This window comes from Oncorhynchus gorbuscha, linkage group LG10 (assembly GCF_021184085.1).
Source record: "Oncorhynchus gorbuscha isolate QuinsamMale2020 ecotype Even-year linkage group LG10, OgorEven_v1.0, whole genome shotgun sequence".
Lineage (NCBI taxonomy): Eukaryota > Metazoa > Chordata > Actinopteri > Salmoniformes > Salmonidae > Oncorhynchus > Oncorhynchus gorbuscha.
The window spans coordinates 63,648,678-63,672,968 of NC_060182.1; the positions used below are offsets into that span (position 1 = coordinate 63,648,678).

At 43.6% G+C, this 24,291-nt stretch overlaps 1 protein-coding gene across 1 annotated transcript in view; it reads left to right on the forward strand.

Moving 5' to 3' along the window:
- LOC124046339 (filamin-A-interacting protein 1-like) overlaps window positions 1-24,291 on the forward strand; it is a 31,874-nt gene continuing 7,583 nt past the window's right edge. Inside the window, exons 1-4 of the mRNA XM_046366612.1 lie at window positions 1-266; window positions 15,987-16,277; window positions 16,673-16,843; window positions 17,179-17,357. Coding sequence (XP_046222568.1) covers window positions 15,990-16,277; window positions 16,673-16,843; window positions 17,179-17,357 — 638 coding nt within the window. The 5' untranslated portion in view covers window positions 1-266; window positions 15,987-15,989. The remainder of the gene's footprint in view (window positions 267-15,986; window positions 16,278-16,672; window positions 16,844-17,178; window positions 17,358-24,291) is intronic.

The following is a 24,291-nucleotide window of genomic DNA, read 5'->3' on the forward strand; positions in this document are numbered from 1 at the left end:
AGTAGAGCGAGAGAGAGAGACCCAGATCTCTTTGCTGTAGCATTTTCTTCTTGACCTGGAATCCTAGAGGAGGAGAAATGAGAGAGCAGAGCTGGTCCGTGTGATGGTATTCACTCTGTAACAAGGCAGATGAACATGAGTAGTAGTGAGAAGAGGAATAGGAAGAGGTCGTCAGAGGACATCGACATACAGAAGGACAGACTGAGTCTCCTGTAGGATTGACTTCAGCCCCACTCCAACCTAACCCTGGGGACCAGGAAGAACAGGTAAGAAAGTACAGGTCTTCTACATAGTGCGGATTAAGTAGTGAAAGCATGCGCCTCTCCTCTCTAAACAGTTAAACCATTTGCCAGTGCCGTGGCAGGAGCTAAGCTGATCAGCTGAAATGCTCTAGTATTATGAGTTTGAAATGCAGAGAGGACTACTACTGTTGCTGGACTTTGCCAGTGCTGTTCTGATCTGATATACTGTAGGTTAGGGAGTAATGTGTGTCGGAATACCATCTATTTCAGTGGACTGTGGCTGCCTGCTTTGTGCAGTATGAATGGGTTAAAATCCATGATGTCCACGTGTATTAAAACACTTTGAGTTGATGACATGTTTTTTAAGAGAGTAAAGGTGTTTTGACTGTTCTCAGGAGGTAGAATGGTCATTAGCAAGGAGCTAGACACAAGCACTGTGACAGCACACACCGGAAAGAGAGAGTCATTAATCTAGCATTTCCTATAAGCCACTACTTGTTCTACATTTACATTTACATTTAAGTAATTTAGCAGACGCTCTTATCCAGAGCGACTTACAAATTGGTGCATTCACCTTATGACATCCAGTGGAACAGTCACTTTACAATAGTGCATCTAAATCTTAAAGGAGGGGGGGTGAGAGGGATTACTTATCCTATCCTAGGTATTCCTTAAAGAGGTGGGGTTTCAGGTGTCTCCGGAAGGTGGTGATTGACTCCGCTGTCCTGGCGTCGTGAGGGAGTTTGTTCCACCATTGGGGGGCCAGAGCAGCGAACAGTTTTGACTGGGCTGAGCGGGAGCTGTACTTCCTCAGTGGTAGGGAGGCGAGCAGGCCAGAGGTGGATGAACGCAGTGCCCTTGTTTGGGTGTAGGGCCTGATCAGAGCCTGGAGGTACTGAGGTGCCGTTCCCCTCACAGCTCCGTAGGCAAGCACCATGGTCTTGTAGCTTCAACTGGAAGCCAGTGGAGAGAACGGAGGAGCGGGGTGACGTGAGAGAACTTGGGAAGGTTGAACACCAGACGGGCTGCGGTGTTCTTCTGTCATTGTTATGTAAAAGCAGTGTGAGAAGCCCTTCTAGCGTTTAACTAGGGAGAAGACCTTTCTGAGCACAAATGATGTTCTCCTGAGATATTTAGGCTGGAAGATAAGGAACCGCTAATCCAGATTCCTCTGTTTAGACCTCTTCCCTGGACCTTGTCTAGAGGGGCTCAACTTTCTACCTGGTCATTAATTCATTTGAGTGATGTTCAATTATTTCATTTATCACCATGCCATAAATCACAGAGCATCCATGTACATTTGGTTCTCACGAACTGTAATCCATTTGTCAAGGCATACATCACACTGTCTAGCTGAGCCAAAACGAAATGTGCAACATATCTATCTTTTTAAGGGTTAAAGGGAGTGCAGTACAGGCATACTTTAGGTTAACTGTCATTCATCTCCTCAGCACCTATCTGTCTTTGTCGTGCTCCTAATCCAGACCAGCTCCGGGAGAGAGAGAGGAGAGATACTTGAGCTTTTCCCACTCTAGCTGATGTGGTCCTCCAGCGCTTAATGACATCATGGGAGATACATGGAGGAGGGGAGAGAGAGAGATATCCGCCATTAACATTTTTGGCACTTTGTCCAGGTCAGGGATAAGGAGATCCTTTCCAAATGTTTGTGTCAGTAGTTTACTCTACACACGTGAGCGTTTTGCTTCCAGGGGTTACCACAGTTCATTCACATACCTGTGTGAATCAGACACAGTATTAAAACTGGCCCGGTGTGTTACAATGTTTGAAGAGTTATTAAGTCAGACAGACCAAGCTATATCATATAAGTGCCACAGTTGCAGAGAGGGCACTTGCTTACTCAAACTGCTTCCCTTTCCACTGAGTATGCCGTTGTCACAGAGCATCTCACGTCACTACATAATTATGATATTACATCACATTCTTCTGATCATTGAGATGACAAAGGACATGGCTAAGCTGTGAGGTAATGTAGCTGTGAGGTAATGTAGCTCTATCAGCAGTGGAAGACATCACAGCACAATAGTGAATGTACATCCAGTACTGATACTGCAGGGTACATCATGCACTAGGCTTTGGAATGTGTAGATTGTTGGATAGAACGTATCCAATATTCTACTTATAGAGAGTGCATAAGAGGTGATTATATCCCCTGGGCATGTGTCCTCTGTCCAGTGCACTGCCATCAGCAAGTTACCTGGGATAACTACAGTTTTAACTACGCTTTGGGGAAAGTAACTATTCCAGGCGAATAAATAGTTACTTTGGAGGTGACTACAACTATTTGAATTCAGATCCCAAAAAGTACTACTTTTTAAAATGATTCGAATACAGATCTCAGAAAATGACTACTTTTCAAAACTATTTTAATGCAGATCTGAGAAAGCAACTAATTAAAAGCCATTTTTGAATACAGATCTCAGGAAGTGGATAATTTTCTGAAACTATAGGATTGGCCGCTTTCAACTAATGACAGGGCTGTATCTGGAACTGCATGTTGCAGATAGAAATAGAATGAATAGAGCACACACAATCTCCTGCACTATTCCAATCTATCTCACAGTCATATTTGAAGAGTTTTGTTCCAAAACGCTATATACCCTCTGTGACTTCTAGGAAGATTTTAACCCACTCATCCCCACAAATTCTCCAAGTTTACACCATCATTGTGAAGTTTGTTGCTTGATTGTTATTTCTGAAGATAATTATTTATTTCAGGTGATTAGTGATTCATTTACAGGTCAACCCTGTTATATGAACTGAACTCTCGTTTTAATGTGGTGCAACTATTCCTTAAAAAAATAAATCCAATACATCTCTGGAATGTATTTTAAGGCTTTACATGCATTTGAGCAAAGCTGCAAATGTACAGTATCTATATGTATTTGAAATAGATTTTTTGCCATTGACATTGAAAAAATATATAAATGCAACATGCAACAATTTCAAGGTTTTACTGAGTTAAAGTTCATATAAGGAAATCAGCCAATTGAAATTAATTAATTTGGCTCTGATCTATGGATTTCACATGACTGGGAAAACAGATATGCATCTGTGTATCAGAAAACCAGTCAGAATCTGGTGTTACCACCGTTTGCCTCATGCAGCGTCACACATCTCCTTCGCGTAGAGTTGATCAGGCTGTTGATGGTGAACTGTGGAATATTGTCCTACTCTTCTTCAATGGCATCAGTAAACCGTTCGCCCACACGACGCCATACACGCTGTCTGCCCGGTACAGTTGAAACCGGGATTAATCTGTGAAGAGCACACTTCTCCAGCGTACCAGTGGCCATCGAAGGTGAACATTTGACCACTGAAGTCAGTTACAACGCCGAACTGCAGTTAGGTCAAGACCCTGGTGTGGAAGAGTAGCACGCAGATGTACTTCCCTGAGATGGTTTCTGACAGTTTCTGCAGACAGTTTTTGGTTGTGCAAACCCACAGTTTCATCAGTTGTCCGGGTGGCTGGTTTCAGGTGTTCCCGCAGGTGAATAAGCCGGATGTGGAAGACCTGGGCTGGCGTGGTTATATGGCGTCTGCGGATGTGAAGCCAATTGGACGTACTGCCAAATTCTCTAAAACGATGTTGGCGGCGGCTTATGGTAGAGAAATTAACATTACATTCTCTGGCAACAGCTCTGGTGGATATTCCTGCAATCAGCATGCCACTCCGTCAAAACTTGAGACATGTGTAGCATTGTTGTGATTTTTTATTGTCCCCAGCACAAGGTGCACCTTGTTCATGCTGTTTAATCAGCTTCTTGATATGCCACACCTGTCAGATGAATAGATTATCTTGGCAAAGGAGAAATGCTCACTAACAAGGATGTAACCACATTTTGCACAACATTTGACAGAAATAAGCTTTTTGTGCATACAGAACATTTCTGGGATATTTTATTTCAGCTCATGAAACATTGGAACAACACTTTACATGTTGCATTAATATTTTTGTCCAGTGTATATTGAAATGTATTTTTTTCCTCATATGGATGGAAACAGAGGTCTGCTTCACGTGGCTAACTCAATGATCCAACTCATCACTCCTGTGACATTTAGAAGGCATGTTTCTGCCTATAGTGTGTTGTGGGTGTGGGCCAGAGGAAGAAGGGGAGGACCATCCTCCTCAGAGAATTTCATAAAAATGTCAATTTTAAAACATTTAAAAAGCAATTATTTTAGATAAAACTATACTAAATATAATCACGTCACCAAATATTTGATTAAAACACACTATTTTGCAAAGAAGGTCTACAGTAGCCTCAACAGCACTATGTAGGGTAGCACCATGGTGTAGCCGGATGACAGCTAGCTTCTGTCCTCCTCTGGGTATATTGACTTCAGTACAAAACCTAGGAGGCTCACAGATCTCACTACCCATCCATAGACTTAAACAGTGACTATGACAACTTCCGGAGGATGTCCTTCAGCCCATCAGAGCTCTTGCAGCATAAACTGACATGTTGTGCACCCAATCAAAGTATCAGAGAATTACTGAAAGCATAAGCTACAGATAGCTAGCACTGCAGTTTATAAAATGTGGCGAGTAGTTGACTCAAAGAGAGAGAAAGACAATAGTTGAACAGTTTTAAATAAATTAATTTCTTCCAAAATGAAGGAGAAGCAAGAGCGAAATAGAGAGAGAGTTTGTATTTTTTTAAACTTTCAGTTTCACTTACTTAGCTAACAAATGCAGCTAGCTAGTTTAGCCTACATAAACACTGCTCCAACAGAGGGATGCTTACTGATAGTACACTGTAACGTTACTGCATGATTGTAGCGGGTTTACTAACGCGTTAGTTCTATTAGCTTTGCTGACTATGACGTTACTTTAGCTAATATGGTGACAACGATGTAGGCTGTGTGTATAGGTTTGGCTTGGAAAGGCTTTTTCGCATGGTCACATAGAGCTGATTTGCTGTGCGTTGAAGTCCACAAGCGAAGTGAGGAAAAGGAATACAATGTGGCTGTTTTGAAAGTGAACTCTGTTCACGCATGATCAGGGTGTATTAATTTAGCCGATTCTGTTGAGAAACATTTCTTAAACAGAAGCAAACAGAACAAAACGGGGATAAACATACCTGAAATTGTCCAATAGAAATTCTCGTTTGCAACTCCATTGTGTCCTCCTCCCAGAGCGCTAAGAACCTTGGCGTGATCCTGGACCACACCCTGTCGTTCTCAACTAACATCAAGGCGGTGGCCCGTTCCTGTAGGTTCATGCTCTACAACATCCGCAGAGTACGACCCTGCCTCACACAGGAAGCGGCGCAGGTCCTAATCCAGGCACTTGTCATCTCCCGTCTGGATTACTGCAACTCGCTGTTGGCTGGGCTCCCTGCCTGTGCCATTAAACCCCTACAACTCATCCAGAACGCCGCAGCCCGTCTGGTGTTCAACCTTCCCAAGTTCTCTCACGTCACCCCGCTCCTCCGCTCTCTCCACTGGCTTCCAGTTGAAGCTCGCATCCGCTACAAGACCATGGTGCTTGCCTACGGAGCTGTGAGGGGAACGGCACCTCAGTACCTCCAGGCTCTGATCAGGCCCTACACCCAAACAAGGGCACTGCGTTCATCCACCTCTGGCCTGCTCGCCTCCCTACCACTGAGGAAGTACAGTTCCCGCTCAGCCCAGTCTAAACTGTTCGCTGCTCTGGCCCCCCAATGGTGGAACAAACTCCCTCACGACGCCAGGACAGCGGAGTCAATCACCACCTTCCGGAGACACCTGAAACCCCACCTCTTTAAGAAATACCTAGGATAGGATAAGTAATCCTTCTCAACCCCCCCTTTAAGATTTAGATGCACTATTGTAAAGTGACTGTTCCACTGGATGTCATAAGGTGAATGCACCAATTTGTAAGTCGCTCTGGATAAGAGCGTCTGCTAAATGACTTAAATGTAAATGTAAATGCAACTGTTGGACTAATGTCACCTGAAATTTGTCTCTCGACCTGTGTGCACCTAAGTTGTCAATTTTCATTTATAGGCAAGGTTGTAGCAACCTCATGATGGGTATAGGGAAAATTAGAGAATCATGTAGTACCTTAAACTTATCACGGTTACATTGAACTGGGTGAATGGATTATGAATGAGAGTCATCCAATATGCTGTAAAGGAAATAAGGCCATGCTCATAAAAAAAAGGTCCTCCCTCATCTTAAACTGCACTGACCGCCACTGGGCCAGACTGCCTATAGTGTGTATATAATATGCCTATAGTGTGTTGTGGGAGTGGCACTTTTATTTAACTAAACAAGTCAGATAACTTCGACAGGATCGGTGGGTCCCCCACAGGACTGTTGAGTTAACGTAGACTAATGTGATTAGCATGAGGTTGTAAGTAACAAGAACATTTACTAAGACATAGACGAATCTGATATTGGCAGAAAGGCTAAATTCTTATCAATCTAACTGCACTGTCCAATTTACAGTAGCTATTACAGTGAAATAATACCATGCTATTGTTTGAGGAGAGCACACTGTTATGAACTTGAAAATGTATTAATAAACCAATTAGGCACATTTTCCCAGTGTTGATACAACATTTTGAACAGAAATACAATGGTTCATTGGCTCAGTCTAAAATGTTGCACATACACTGATGTCATCTGCTGGCCAAATTCACCATCTCTTCTAGCTAGAAATAGTAGTCATGCATAGAAACTGGCTGCTGAACCTTTGAAAGGTTCATGTATTGAGACTTCGAATTCCCCTGAAGAGAGACTTACTGTAGTAATCAGTGATCTCAACCAGGCTGCTCCTCTCTTCCTCCCTCATTCAGGTTGAGGGAGTGACATCATGATGGACTTCTGGAGAGTTCCGTTTGTTTTCTGATGTCATCGATTTGGACAGTTTTGCACATTGTTGACTGCACCATGATTCTGAGGTAGAGCTGCCTTATCATTGTGGTTTCTGAGTTATCGGTGTCTGCACTGGCTGACTGCCGGAGCTCTTGAGTTGGACAGAGTCAAGTTAGACTAAATGTGTACCGCTTTCTTCCAGCAGTGTGAAACGCTCATGTAATGTCATGTAATATTATGTCATGTTATACATGGACAGATCAGTGCAGACCATTTGAACTGTATGGAATTTCATGCAGAGACCACCTGACTGGGTCTGTGGAATTCCGGAGTGGTTCAGTGGAATTCTAATTTTAGACTTCAGAGAAATAACTGACTTCATGATTTAGTGTGTAAGTCTACTGTATCTGAGTGTGCTTCACCCATGTCTAATTTGCAGACTCTATGGCCTTAAGTGCAACATCCTGAACATGACCCATGATCCACGCCTCTCAGAATCTCCTTTTAAACGTTATATCCAATCATGTCACGTTACTCAAGGAATTTGGTTCTTGATTGGTTGGTGTTCATTTACAGCTTCTGTAAACCTACTCCATGTTGCTCCCTAAATAGATCATATGAATTGGGTTGCTACCCAGCACAGTAGAGTTGTGAAGATCACATCTGCTGTGAGATGCAACACATGCAAACCTCAAATCAATCAAATCACACGTGCCAAATACAACAGGTGAAGACCTTACTGTGAAGTGCTTACTTACAAGCCCTTAACCAACAGTACAGTTCTTTGTTCAGAACATATGGAGATACTTATATGTGCACATTTAGGCCTATGTGAATTGCACATGATTTGATAGGCCTACTGCGTACAGTAATAGGGCATACTAGCTGACACATCTTCATCTACTGAAGGTCCTTCCCTGTACAACTTCTGTCACTCATGTATCCATACAGTGCATGCCTTCTTTTTGTCTTCAGACCACTTGACTTTTTCCACATTTTGTTACGTTACAGCCTTATTCTAGAATTGATTAAATTCAAATTTTCCCTCATCAATTTACACACAAGAACCTATAATGACGGTGCATGTCAGAGAAAAAACCAAGGCATGATGTCGAAGGAATTGTCCGACAGGATTTTGTCGAAGCACAGATCTGGGGAAGGGTACCAAAAAATGTCTGCAGCATTTAAGGTCCCCAAAAATACAGTGGCCTCCATTATTCTTCAATGGAAGAAGTTTGGAACCAAGACTCCTCATAGAGCTGGCTGCTCGGCCAAACTGAGAAGTCGGTGGAGAAAGGCCTTGATCAAGGAGGTGACCAAGAATCCGATGGTCACTCTGACAGAGCTCCAGAGTTCCTTTGTGGAGATGGGAGAACCTTCCATAAGGACAACCATCACTGCAGCACTCCACCAGGTCTTTGTGGTAGAGTGTCCAGACAGAAGCCACTCCTCAGTAAAAGGCACATGACAGCCCGCTTGGAGTTTGTCAAAAGGCACTTAAAGACTCTGAGACCATAAGTTAAAAGATTCTCTGGTCTGATGAAACCAAGATTGAACTTTTTGGCCTGAACGCCAATGTCGGGTCTGGAAGAAACCTGGCACCATCCCTACAGTGAAGCATGGGGGTGGCAGCATCATGCTGTGGGGTTACTTTCAGCAGCAGGGACTGGGAGACTAGTCAGGATCGAGGAAAAGATTAATGGAGCAGAGAGATCCTTGATGAAAACAGAAAGATTAGACAGAACGATCTACAGAACGATTAGACCTCAGACTGGGGCGAACGTACACCTTCCAACAGGCCAATGACCCTAAGCACACTCATGTAAATGTGATTTTCCCAGGGTTTTTAATTAAACAGGTTCTGCTTTGTCATTATAGGGTATTGTGTGTAGATTTATGAAGGGGATAAAAAATATTTAATCCATTTTAGAATAAGGCTGTAACTTAACAAAATGTGGGAGAAATCAAGGGGTCTGTATTCTTGCCAAAGGCACTGCAAATGGCACTGTCGAGACACTGTGGTCCTCATGTTGAAGAGACCGTGTTTGCTAATGGTGGAACCTCTACATTTAACCAATGCAATCAGAAGACTGTGATGAAGAAGGGGATACTATGAGTTGGAACCTGGTCGGGAAATTACATTGCTCTGGCAGGATGACATATCAGGTGTAAGAAATATTGATGCAGAGTATAAACAGAAGTAGATCACTAGATGTACCATTTCAAAATGTATGTAAAGTAGCCAACAAGACAGGGACGATGACTACAATGAACTCTATTACATGTTACATCATGTAACTCAAGCGAGCAGTCAAATCTGATTTAAAAAACATAAAACTACATGTTATGGAACAACGCGGACTGTGAAGAGACACACACACACACACACAGACACCACACACACACAGGCACACACACATACGCACACACGCTCACACACGCACTCTACACAAACATACATTGTAATGTTGCAATATTGCTGTATTGTGGTATTATACATGTTGTATTGTCGACATGTAGTGGTATAGTAGTGGTGAAATAATGCGTTCTATTATATACACATTTTTCTTGTTAATCTCCATTGGACCCCAGGAAGAGTGGCCTTGGCAGCAGCTAAGGGGGATCCTTAATAAATACAACTACAAAATGTCAGCAGGCACCATCATCTCGGAACGTTTAAGAAATTCCAAGTGAAATAAACAGAATTTCCACGTGTAATGTAATGCTATAATACATCAATCAACGAGGAATGTGTGTAATGTAAGTGTGATCGGCTGTCTCAACCGACGACAGACGTCATCGCTCTTCGGTTTAACTACATTTGTCTCTGGAATACGTCTGTTAGGACCTCAAAGGTCATTGTTTGTCTGCAAAGGAATGTGTCTGCAGAAAGCCGAGACAGACCAATTTGTACCACTACATGGGAAATAGGGAGTGGGACTTGTAAAAACTGCAACACTAATATTTGATTCTAGACCATTTCTTCCACATTCACGAGTCAAGTTTGATTGAAATATCCGTTCATTGAAATTCTGGTATTTTCTGGCGAGGTCATGTTTTCCTTGTTAAGATGGAAGAGCCTTGGGATCTCATTTTATAAGTGTCTGCAGGCGTGGCACATTGCCAAACTCCTTCGTGCTGAGGCACAGTTCCCAGCCCATATTTAGTCACGTTGGATTCATAGCGTGGATATATCAAACTCCCCAAATCAAACTATTGATTTTTCCAAAGACTTTGGAGGGTCCCTGGAATCCCAGCAGCTGTTGGCACTAGTGTCTCAGGGAGTAGGAGCTATCTATTTACCATTGCTGACATTACAGGCCTAATAAGGACCATTCGGCTATGCAGTCTGCGAAGAACCCCTGGAGGAGCGCTGGCCCTGGCACTGGCAGAGTGGCAGTATCCACGCCATGAAGACAGGCCTCACACAAACAACACCAAATGCTAGAGAGGTCTGGGAAAGAGATCATATCCACTGGCTCAATCAGGTTCTCCAACTCAGTTTATATTTCATGGCATGTCCACACACGTTGTGGTCAAAATTTGGATTGTATGTACAGTATGTGGTGGAGCTGTAGCTAAACTTTGTTACTTTTTTAATGATCATTTGACCAGTATGTTGTGTCCCAACCTAAAGTGGTGGGACTCCGCCTAAGTCTGCTGCACGCACCGCAGATAAAACACAAGTGTTAATTTGCTGATCACGGCTATAGTGATGGGGATCATTTTTGCAACATGCAGGAATGGAATGTGAGGCTTTGAGGCCAGGTGGCTTTAGAATCACTATTTGCCCGCTAAGAATCTACTTTAATCACAACAGTTGCAAACCATTGCACTGACATTTAGGGTCATCCTGTAAGAATCTGATAGAAATGTTTATAGAAAACACACTGTTGGAGGAAGTTAAGGGTATAGAGAAGGTCTTGTTATCATTACGCCTTGGTGAGGTTGGAGTAATAGATCAATATCCTGATCCTGGTCTGTTTCAATCAACAGTGTCCAGCCTGTTATCTATCTAACCTCAGTTCCTTGTGAATGTTGGGCTTTTCACGGCTCAATCAGCTCATTACTACTGAATCAAAGTAATGCATGTCCCAGCTGACAGTATTACACAATACCCACGGAAATGTGGGAATAAGAAACGGTTTAATTAAACTGTGCTGGAGGAAAAATAATAGTGTTCTTGGAGTTTGGAATCATAGGTGGAAGCCAAAGGAGCCAGAAGTTGGAGCTGAAGTGTTTATCCAAAGTTAAATGGAAGATGAACGCCAGAGAGCTAGGGAGAAGTGATACTTTACTCTAAAAAGCTGTTGCATAGTTACGTAACTGGAAGTATGCATGTACTTCAATAACAAATGCAAGTGACACATTGAATGCCCTCAAGTTCATGTCCTGAGCAAGAGTTCAAAACATTATCCAGCGTTATGTTTTGAAATTTATGGTAGAAGTATGAGCACTCAAGATATGGTCAGCATTGATTGTGTCTGATTCCCCTCTGACCTTTTACATCCTCTCTTAACTCTATTTTGTAGGCCAACTACTGGTAGCCAACTACATTTACATTTACATTTAAGTCATTTAGCAGACGCTCTTATCCAGAGCGACTTACAAATTGGTGCATTCACCTTATGACATCCAGTGGGACAGTCACTTAACAATAGTGCATCTAAAACTTAGGGGGGGTGGGGTGAGAGGGATTACTTAACCTATCCTAGGTATTCCTTAAAGAGGTGGGGTTTCAGGTGTCTCCGGAAGGTGGTGATTGACTCCGCTGTCCTGGCGTCGTGAGGGAGTTTGTTCCACCATTGGGGGGCCAGGGCAGCGAACAGTTTTGACTGGGCTGAGCGGGAGCTGTACTTCCTCAGTGGTAGGGAGGCGAGCAGGCCAGAGGTGGATGAACGCAGTGCCCTTGTTTGGGTGTAGGGCCTGATCAGAGCCTGGAGGTACTGAGGTGCCGTTCCCCTCACAGCTCCGTAGGCAAGCACCATGGTCTTGTAGCGGATGCGAGCTTCAACTGGAAGCCAGTGGAGAGAACGGAGGAGCGGGGTGACGTGAGAGAACTTGGGAAGGTTGAACACCAGACGGGCTGCGGCGTTCTGGATGAGTTGAAGGGGTTTAATGGCACAGGCAGGGAGCCCAGCCAACAGCGAGTTGCAGTAATCCAGACGGGAGATGACAAGTGCCTGGATTAGGACCTGCGCCGCTTCCTGTGTGAGGCAGGGTCGTACTCTGCGGATGTTGTAGAGCATGAACCTACAGGAACGGGCCACCGCCTTGATGTTAGTTGAGAACGACAGGGTGTTGTCCAGGATCACGCCAAGGTTCTTGGCGCTCTGGGAGGAGGACACAATGGAGTTGTCAACCGTGATGGCGAGATCATGGAACGGGCAGTCCTTCCCCGGGAGGAAGAGCAGCTCCAAGAGCAGTAGTCCAACTACTGTAGTCCAACTTCATTTTCCACTACCACTCATGTTCGCACGGCAACGCTGATCACTATTTGTGTGTGTTAGAAGTGTTGGTCAGATGCTGTGTGACTCAACAAGGCAGGGCATCTCACCCCAGTGTTTGGATAGAGAGGCTTTACTTTACAAATGATAGTCCCACTAAGACCAAACCAGATGGGATGGCGTATAGCTGCAAAATGCTGTGGTAGCCATGCTGCTTAAGTGTGCCTTGAATTCTAAATAAATCACTGACAGTGTCACCAGCAAAGCACCATCACACCATCACACCTCCTCCTTCTTTATTAGTGGTTTCTTTGCAGCAATTTGACCATGAAGGCCTGATTCACGCAGTCTCCTCTGAACAGTTGATGTTGAGATGTGTCTGTTACTTGAACTCTGTGAAGCATTTATTTGGCCTGTAATTTCTGAGGCTTGTAACTCTAATGAACTTATCCTTTGCAGCAGAGTCTTCCTTTCCTGTGGCGGTCCTCATAAGAGACAGTCCTCATCATAGCGCTTGATGGTTTTTGTGACTGCACTTGAAGAAACTTTCAAAGTTCTTGAAATGTTCCGTATTGACTGACCTTCATGTCTTAAAGTAATCATGGACAGTTGTTTCTCTTTTCTTATTCGAGATGTTCTTGCCATAATTGTCACACCCTGATCTGTTTCACCTGTCTTTGTGCTTGTCTCCACCCACCCCCCAGGCATCTCCCATCTTCCCCCATTACTCCCTGTGTATTTATACCTGTGTCTTCTGTTTCTCTGTTGCCAGTATGCCTTGTCCCGTCAAGTCCTACCAGCTTGTTCCCGTGTTTTCTGGCTCTAGTTTTTGTGTTGCCTAGTCTTCCCAGTTCTGACCTTTCTGCTTGTCCTGACCCTAATCCTGCCTGCCGTCCTGTACCTGTCTGACTCTGATTTGGATTACGACTCTTTGCCTGCTTTGACTTACCTTTTGCCTGCACCTTGTACTATAATGAACTCTGAGACTCATACTATCCACCTCCTGTGTCTGCATCTGGGTCTTAGCCTGAGCCTTGATAATGATATGGACTTGGTCTTTTACCAAATAGGGCTATCTTCTGTATACCACCCCTACCTTGTCACAACACAACTGATTGGCTCAAACGCATTAAGAAGGAAAGAAATTCCACAAATTAACTTTTAACAAGGCACACCTTTTAATTTAAATGCATTCCAGGTGACTACTTCATGAAGCTGGTTGAGAGAATACAGAGAGTGTGCAAAGCTGTCATCAAGGCAAAGGGTGGCTACTTTGAAGAATCTCAAATATAACATATATTTTGATTTAACACTTTTTTTGTCACATGGGATGACGCTGGAGAGACGAAGCGGGTACGGGGAGTCAAACATTTAATATAGAACGGACATGGACCGAGACAGGAGCAGTATCAGCAAACGAGTAACACAAACAAAATAATTATAATACAGCAGTGGGGAACAGAGCAGGGGAACTGACAAATATAGGAGAGGAAATAAACAGGTGATGAGTGAGTCCAGGTGAGTCCAATATCGCTGATGCGCGTGAAGAGGGAAGGCAGGTGTGCGTAATGGACGATAGGAGTGTGTGATGCAGGACAGCCTGGCACCCTCAAGCGCCAGGGGAGGGAAGAGCGGGAGCAGACGTGACATTTTTGGTGTCTACTTGATTCCATATGTGTTATTTCATAGTTTTGATGTCTTCACTATTCTTCTACAATGTAGAAGATAGTAAAAATAAAGAAAAACCCTTGAATGAGTAGGTGTGTCCAAACTTTTGACTGGTACTGTACAGACAGTCATTGGTGCAGGCCTGGTTTGCTCCCAGTCTCATAACTTTCCTATCGAACATCTTGTTTTCATCGAGGTTACAATGAGTTAGACTGTTCTTTCTTGATGTTCACAGTCCCACTGTTGTGCTGTTCTGGTGCCGGGTTGTGTTGTTTTAAAGGTCCCAGGGAAGTAGTTAAGGTCTGCAGTCTGAAGATGTAAGCTGGTCGCACATCTAATGGAACCTCTAACTGATCTCAGAGCAGAGACCGCAGTGGAGCGGGTGAGGGAAGAGAGAATGAGTGTCAGTTCTGTGATCTCACTCAGCTCAGGAGGGCTCAGAGCATGAGTCATGGGTCAGGGGTCGTATGACATCACCTGGGAGGTACAGGGGATTTGTTCCTTATCTGTAAATAATTAAAAGTACTGATGTCATACTGTACCAGAACTTGATTACAGAAAGAACACTATCTCAATATCAGGGGCCTGTAGTTGATCCATTAATCACAACTCCTTCAGGGGCGAGGAGAGAAGCTCTATGAAGTTTTAGGAAGTTTTAACACACACAAGTTTTAACGCACACGCATACATACACATGCACTGATTACCTATATTGTGTGCAGTGCACTTGACCCCAGTGGACACAGAGATGACTCAACAGAACATGAATGCAATGTAAATCTAAAGATGACCCTACTGGTCTTACTGCATAATATGATGCATATGCCAACATAGTTTATAGGCCTGTATTTCTTTTTGAGTTGGGATCCCAGATTTTGTTCTGATTTGCATGACAGAACAGGCCAAACACCCAGGGGTGTTGCATATTTTCCAGTGTCCTCCCATCCAAAGTGTCACCACCCAGCATGAGATACGGCCTCTGTGAAAGAACAGGGCTTGTCAGAAACACACACACCCTGTTGAGTGATTTTGCATGTTGAATATTTGTCTGAGCTCGTCTAGATTAGAGGAATGACAGATGAAGGACATGCTGCCTTGGAGTATTGTTTTGGTTGACTTTACACCTGACAATCTCATGTACAGACTACATAAACATAAATGATACCATAGATCTGTCTTTATACTATCTGCACTGATAGCTGAAGAGCAGCAATAGTTCCGGCACTTGGGTTTTTCGTCACTGGTTATATGAATAAATCCCGATTTCGCAGGTGTATAGATTTTGAAGAATTTCGGAAGGGGAGAGGACCTTCGGCCTATAGACTTTACCCATAACTTGTAAAGAGTGAGGGTGGAGTGCCTCGTTCCGGTTCCGCTCCTGGTTGCAGCATCTCTTCATCTCAGCTGCTGACCAATTAGATGAGACTTTAGCTCTGGGTTAACCGAGATATTACACCTGATAATACTGTACACTTCCTCATGTAGCTCTAATTCAGCCTGTGTGCCTCCTGTCATTGAATAGAAGTGAGGGGGAAAGGTAGAGGAAGGGGAGGAGGGGTATGAAGATGAGTTTTCAAGGCCACGGCCCTTAAACTAAAGTGATGTGGTAAGTGATGTGTCAACAATCGGAGTAGAATGTAGTCCAGGATCTCTCTCTCTCTCTCTAAGTTTGCACTGATTCTGTTGACATTAAGTTCATTGATTATTTAGTTGACATTTTCCTTCATTTGTATTCCTTGCTGCACAGGTAGAGCAAAGCGCAGGATTAAAATATGATTTCCTCTGTTATTTTTCTCTGCACGGGTAGAGGATGAGATCCAAGAGCAGTGGGGTGGAAAGCCCAGCCAATGGAGTACTGAGGGTTCCACAGGCAATGCATGACATAAACCAAGAAGAGGAAGTAAATCTGCATGCACCTATAAAGAGCCTAAAGGTCAAAGTTCAACCAAACAATGAGGAAGTGGAGGGGTTGGTGGTCTCTGACATAGAGACGTCAACTGAGGACAGCTCAGGGACTAGTGACCAAAGACTGGGAATCATCAACTTTACTAAAGAGGACCTTCTGAGGCTGCTAGGTGTCATGGAATGTGAGGTTCAGGTGAGTCTCACTCATTTTGATAAACTACCATACGCTCATATTGTACATAGATTTATAGCTACATGTGGGTTGGACCACAAATCTTGTCAGCTGGGATGTTGTTTACTTGTATTATCCACTAGGTGGAACGTATTGCCATGATTTTATTGTAAACCCTCACAATACTATAGTCCAAAATTACAATTTATTTACAATTTCACTACACTACAGCTCTCTCTAGTGGCTGATGTTGGTACTAACACAGAGAAAACCTGTCTAAATGCTGTTTTATAACATGCAATTAAGGACTTGGAAGAGTTGTCCTTTGGTGGGCTAAAGGAGTTCCTCATAAACAATTGCACATTTTTTTCCAGAGTACTAACATTGTTCGTTTTTTATTTGTGTGCAACCCCCAGGCGATGGAGGATGTTATCTGTGTGCTGAAGACTGAGAAGACACAGAAGACTCTGGAGTCCCACTATGGTTCTGCAGTTCCTACCACAGCCCTCCAGGCCTTACAGAGAGACAGCCTTCTCACCACCATCCGGACACACAATGACAATGTCTACCCGAGGCCAATGGCTGAAGTTAGTCACCTACTGACAGATACTTATTAACCTTAGGAAGTGCTTATAACATTTATTGACTGTAGTATTGTTTTTTTCTTTCTTCATACAGACAAATCTGGTTGAAGATTATTATTTATTTCATATTTTTTTGCATTATTCTAACAATTTCTTAGTTTTAAAGTTAGGATGCATAGGTCAGCAAGACTTAAGTGCAGTGGCTGACTCTCAGAGTAACAGTCTCTCAGAGTAATAGTCTCTCAGAGTAACAGTCTCGCAGAGTAACAGTCTCTCAGAGTAACAGTCTCTCAGAGTAACAGTCTCATAAGATTGTGTGTTGTGTGTGTGTGTCTCAGCTGGATCATCTACAGGAGAAACACAAGGACACGTACCGGCGCATGCTGGAACAGCTTCTATTGGTTGAGAAGTGTCACCGGCGCACCGTGCACGAGCTGGACAATGAGAAACGCAAACACACTGACTACATGAGCAAGAGTGACAACTCCACTAACCTACTGGAGCAGGAGAGAGAGAGGTGAGAGGATGAGAAAAGGGGATGGGCTCTGTAGACAGGATATTGGCTTCAATTCCCGCACCACCCGTAAGTCAAATGTATGCACGCATGATTGTAATTCGCTCTGGATAAAAGCGTCAGCCAAATGGCCTATATTATTATATATAAGTAAATTTTTGGGGGGACCCAAAACTGAAAGAATGGATGTAAGAAAAGGTTTTAGGCATAAGTGGCAGCAGGTAGCCTAGTGGTTAGAGTGTTGGCCTAGTAACCGAAAGGTTGCAAGATCGAATCCCTGAGCTGACAAGGTACTAATCTGTCGTTATGCCCCTGAATAAGGCAGTTAGCCTGCTGATCCCTAGGCTGTCATTGAAAATAAGAATTTATTCTTATCTGACTTGCCTTGTTAAATAAAGGTAAAAAACGGAGTTAGTGATGAGGCAACATTGCCCATCACCAAGGGATCAATCATGCATGATGAGAGAGAGAGCAGGCCCCATCCCTGTGAGACCTGCTAGCTGATTAAACTACTCACACAGAGGGATGAGTGAGGTCATCTGACCAGTGTGTGCTAGGCAGTACCTCACCATGACCCAACTCTGTGACTCCCATTGACACTGATCATCATGGTCTATACTGTATGACACCTATCATATGGCCAGGACCTGTAAAGACAGAGGGCCAGCTCACTTTAGCAGACTTGTTGCTTCCCAGTGCAGCTACTTGCTCAATGGACGCATGGAAAACCTCTATGCCCATAAATCCACGCAGTTCCTTTGGCTCCAGCAGCAGTATAAAGGGCCCTTGCACAGTGTTAACTGTTCTCTTGTGCTAAGGGTTACTGTGCAGTACCAGCCGCCTCTGGACACGGACCATTTACTGAGGTTTATAGATGATGTGCTAGAACTAAGCTGTGTTTTTGCGTGAGTGTGTGTGTGTGTGCAAGTGTGTACTGTATACAGTCAACCTGTGTGCGTGCACCAGTGTGTGTATATGTTCCCCACACCAAGTCATCTGCAGGCCACAGGCCAGAGTGGAGCCCCAGCTGCGTTTCATAAGCTATAAAACATCAAACAGCATCTCCCAGACCACTGTACTCTCACTGCTCCACAGCCCCTTTCACAGCCCTGTCTCCTTCGCTTCTATTGGACAACTCAGGAGACATACCGTGAAGGCTACATCACTGTCAGAAGAGCCGCCATCAGACAGTGGAAGAAGCCTCAGAGAAGGAGGGAGAAAGAGGAGAAAAGGAGATGGCGATGAAGTACTGTACATTGATTGTGTTCATTACAACGGACTTGAACCTGACATTTGCCCATGTTGTGTTTGATTGACACCTGACTGAGGTTGACCCTAAGCATGCATAACCCCAGACAACAGGTTCCATTCTCAGTTGGAGAGAGATAACAACCCCAGGATCTCCCTTTAATGAACTTTCAGACGGTCTGATGAAAGCCTTACTGTAAGGCCCTTACACATTACCCACCCTTAGGGAAGCAGATAAAGTCAGCGTGGGGGGGCTTCATCGGGTACTAGCTAGGTGCAGTTTGCACAGTATGAGTGAACAGTGACTTTCATTCTAAAAGCATGGAAGACGTATATGAACTATAACGGTTGAATGCAAACCTGAGATGGTTGTTGGAGTTCACAGGTTTACAGGTTTCACTGGGTAGGTCTACTGTACCTCCAGTTGATCTTACTGTAGGTGTTAGTGGTGGCCTCCTCTGCCTGGTTGTTTCGCTGTCCTGGTTGGCCAGTGTTCAGCCTGCCCTCCACAACCTCCTCTTAGTGCCAACAGCTGTGTGTTTTAACTCTCCTATCAGCACTGGCTGAGCCCACATTCCCCTGGCCTTGAGTCGCACACACTCCCATGCCAGGTAGAGGGTCATCACTGTTTTGATGTTTCTGTCTGTCAGTGTGAGGTGGGAGGGAATGTCCATCCATCTCACACCTGTTCATTCAGATATCTCACTAAATTGTGTGAGTGTGAAAGGAGAAAAAAGGAAAACACCTATCGGGTCATACACCAGACTACTGAAGGAATTTGGAGAGAAGGGGTTACGAACTATACTCACGACTTATAGCCAACAGCCCTAATCACTTACTCAGAGGGGAAGAGAAAATCTTTATTTGGCATAGAAAAGTATGTGCATGATTAAAGGAAGAAATATCTCCGATTCTCGAGTGTTATCTTTATATAAAACCACAGATTTTCAGTGATACAGTGCACTATATTTACACTCACTCTATTACACATATAGTATGTTGTGAATGAAGAAATAGAAGCCAGTTGCTGTGGTTGACACAAGTATTCATAAGATAGGCATTTAATACCACTAGCCGCCATTGTGATCAAAACGACACCGCCTTGTGTTCCACACATTGGGTGCTCTAAAATTAAAGTAGCTCAACCTTGCTTAGCCTCACTCCTAGTGCCCTTCGGTTAACACAATGCCAATGAGAAGTATGCCCAATCCCAAATCAATCCCTAGACCCTACGTCATATTCACCTGTGGATATCTAAGAGGTTTGATAGGTGTAAGCAATTTGCTAAGACCCATCAAGTCCTCTCCGATATCCACAAGTGCATAGGGCCTAGGGTCTAGGGGTTGATTTGGGATTGGGCCATACTGTATAGATCCTGCTGAGCACTTACTGCAATGCTTTTCCCCCTCAAGAGCAGGGATTACAGTCGAAGGCTTTGTTTTGACAGGCAGCGTCAGCTTCAATCCACAGGCCCCTGACACATACAGGCTGTTGTGCCTCCAACTACATTCCTCAGGGAAACACGGGATGATTGAAATGTTGTTCCACCGTGAAAATCTGTTTTCTTAGGGACCCACTGCTGATTGCTCCTGAAGAAGTGGTCAAGCGAGTACAGGAGTTTCTCCTGTTTAGGTTGTGAGGACAAATGCTATAGTTTAAATACACCAATTTTTCACATTTGTGTTTTTCATCAGAAATGATTGCTTATGGGTACCTTCATGTCCGAGGCTTTATATCCATTGTTTAGCTGGAATTGAATGTTCGTATCTAGCAGTTTATTTAACTGTGATATGTGGTTGTCTCTCCTACTGTAGCTATCTTTCGATGAATGCACTTACTGTCAGTCACTCTGGATAAGAGCATCTGCTAAATGACTAAAATGTCAACTGTAAATGTGTTAAATACAGATCTCATTATTTTTTGTCAATAATTTATGAACATGTTAATACAGTATGTATGAAGATCAAGTGGAGGCTGGGTGATCCTCTGTACAGTAACCAGCCATGGTGCTAATCTGACTTTGCAGCGGGTTTTGAGGGGAACAGATGCTCATAAACTCACAGCATAAACTAAGGATCTTCACTACTGTAATCTTGAATTCAACACATCCTCTGTATTGAGGTCAACTATGATCCGCTGTTTAAGGGATAGTGAATTACATTGCCCTTAATTGTGTTTCTTGTGGTGAAGATAGACGTTTGTTTGTCTGTAAGGTTTAGAGTACTAGGCCTACTGTCTATATCCCAGGGATCATCAACTAGATGCAGCCACGTTTTTTTCTTGAGCAGATGATCGGGGACCAGAACATAATTACAAATAATTTTTAGCCTGCAAATTGACCGCAAGAAGCCTAAACAGATATAATATTTGACAAAAACAATAATTTCCAACCTGGCTACATTTGCATACAATTTTTATACGATCACGTTTCTCTTTATTATGCGTGGGAATATTTGGCAACAGATTTAGAAAATTAAAATCGCTTGGGCCTGATTTCCTGGTGTTTTTACAGTATTTTATGTGCACCCCCCCAACAATCCCCAAAATAAATACAATTGCTCAGAAAATTTGGCGGCTGGAACAAAACCGCCCGTGGGCCAAATTCAGTTGGGGAACCATGCTCTGTACTGATCCACTTGGTCACCATATCGTTCAGCACCTCAGAAAAGCATTTTCAGGGTTCCTGTCTGTCTGTACTTCTGACTCGTTACAGAGTCTCCTCCAGGGAGCGGAACTGGCTCATCCCTATCTGTTTTCCCCATTATACGTCAGTTTACACCGAGCAGACCACTGATCCACTTCTCCCAAGGTGACACTACAGCAGACAGACTCACCGTCCTCTCTCCTATACCACTGAGTTTATAGCTTCCTGTCTGACCAGATCCTTTCCTGTCTATAGGGAGGGGTATTAGGAGATTGACCACAGGCTACCCACATAAAAATATTAAATACTAGAGTACTTACTCTAGATTTCTATAGAATTCTGTAGTAAACTGTAATATACTGTAGAATCCTGTATTCCACACTGTAGTATCGTTTGATCGTTTAGTGCTTACTATAGACTTTTGTAGTATACTGTAGAATTCTATACTATACACTGCAGTATCCCTCGATTGATTAGAGCTTACTAAAGAATTTTGTGGAAATACTGGAGTAAACTAGGGCCTCCCGAGTTGCACAGCAGTCTATGGCGCTACATTGCAGTGCTTGAGGTGTCACTCTAGTTTTATTATAATAATAACACTGGAGAATTCTATACTAGATACTGTAATATCCCTCGATCGTGTAGTGCTTACTATAAAATGTTGAAGTATACCGGAGAATTCTATACTAGACACTGTAATATCCCTCGATCGTGTAGTGCTTACTATAGAATGTTGTAGTATACTGGAGAATTCTATACTAGAGACTGTAATATCCCTCGACCGTGTAGTGCTTACTATAGAATGTTGAAGTATACTGGATAATTTTATACTACACACTGTAATATCCCTAGATCTTGTAATAATTACTATAATATTTTGTGCTGTAGAATACTATACACTAGTATCCTTGACCATGTAGTGCTTACATTAAAATGTTCTAGTGTACTGTGTAGAATACTATACTACAGAATTGGGTGGTCTGTGTAAACGCAGTTATGTTTGAAACAGGACCACAATGGAAATACACTGAACAAAAATATGAACACAACATGTAAAGTGTTGGTCCCATCAACATGTAAAGTGTTGGTTTCATGAGCTGAAATAAAAGATCCCAGAAATGTTCCATATGCACAAAAAGATTATTTCACAAATTGTGTTTAGATCCTTGTTAGTGAGCATTTCTCCTTTGGTGTGGTGTGACAGGTGTGACATATCAAGAAGCTGATAAAAAAAACATGATCATTACACAGGTTTACCTTGTGCTGGGGACAATAAAAGGCCACTCTTAAATGTGCAGTCTTGTCATACAATAATGCCACACGTCTCAAGTTGAGGGAGCGTACAATTGGCATGCTGACTGCAGGAATGTCCACCAGAGCTGTTGCCAGATAATTTAATGATAATTTCTCTAAGCCGCCTCCAACCGGAGTACGTCCAACCGGCCTCACAACCGCAGAACACGTGTACGGCGTTGTGTGTGCAAGCGGTTTACTGATATCAACATTGTGAACAGAGTGCCCCATGGTGGCGGTGGGGTTACAGTATGGGCAGGCATAAGCTACGGACAAAGAACACAATTGCATTTTATCAATGGCATTTTGAATGCACAGAAGTACCGTTGTCAAGCCATTCATCTGCTGCCATAACCTCATGTTTCAGCATGATAATGCACGGCCCCATGTTCCAAGAATCTGTACACAATTCCTGGAAGCTGAAAATGTCTCAGTTCGAGGGCCTCCCGAGTGGCGCAGGGTGATGTACTGCAGCGTCAGCTTGCCATCAGAGACTCTGGGTTCGCGCCCAGGCTCTGTCGTAACCAGCCGTGACCGGGAGGTCCGTGGGGCGACACACAAATGGCCTAGCGTCGTCCGGGTTAGGGAGGCTTGGCCGGGAAGGGATGTCCTTGTCTCATCACGCACCAGTGACTCCTGTGGCAGGCCGGGCGCAGTGCGCGCTAACGAAGGTTGCCAGGTGCACGGTGTTTCCTCCGACACATTGGTGCGGCTGGCTTCCAGGTTGGATGCGCCAACACATTGGTGCGGCTGGCTTCCGGGTTGGATGCGCGCTGTGTTAAGAAGCAGTGCGGCTTGGTTGGGTTCTGTATCGGAGGACGCATGACTTTCAACCTTCGTCTCTCCTGAGCCCGTACGGGAGTTGTAGCGATGAGACAAGATAGTAGCTACTAAAACAATTGGATACCATGAAATTGGGGAGAAACATTTCAAGAATAAAAAACGTCCCAGTACTTCCACTGCCTGCATACACACCAGACATGTCACTGAGCATGTTTGGGATGCTCTGGATCGACGCGTACAACAGCATGTTCCAGTTCCCACCAACATCCAGCAACTTCACACAACCATTGAAGAGGAGTGGGGCAACATTCCACACGCCACAATCAACAGCCTGATCAACTCTATGCGAAGGAGATGTGTCGCGCTACGTGAGGAAAATGGTGGTCACATCAGATACTGACTGGTTCTGTTCCACGCCCCTTCTGATCTGATTCACGCCCCCTACTTTAAAAAAACGGTATCTGTGACCAACAGATGCATATCTGTTTTACCAGTCATGTGAATTATAGATTAGGGCCTAAATTATTTATTTAAACTGTACATGGTCTTTGAAATTGTTTTATGTTGTATTTATATTTTTCTTCAGTGTACATTTTAAACTCGTTACTCACATGAAAAAATACTATGCTCTAAATAATGTTGTATTGTAGTATATTCATAGTATTCATGCCTGTAATATTTACTGTTGTGTTTTTGCAGACATACCTGTGTTATGCTGTAGTATTCACTAGTGTTTTGCAGACATAACTAGTATATTGTACCTGCCATCTAAAAGACTATGCCAGTTACCGTTTAATGAGGGGAACACCTCAACCATAAGACACAGGTTCCCGACATGCCACCTATTGAGTTAATTCAACAGTTGAGGAATGCAACGGACCAGACAGGTTCTAGGCCCATTAAAAGAGAAACAGTACGTAGGCAGGCAAAGAACAAGCAAGGTTTTTTTAAAGCTTAGAGGATGGGGTT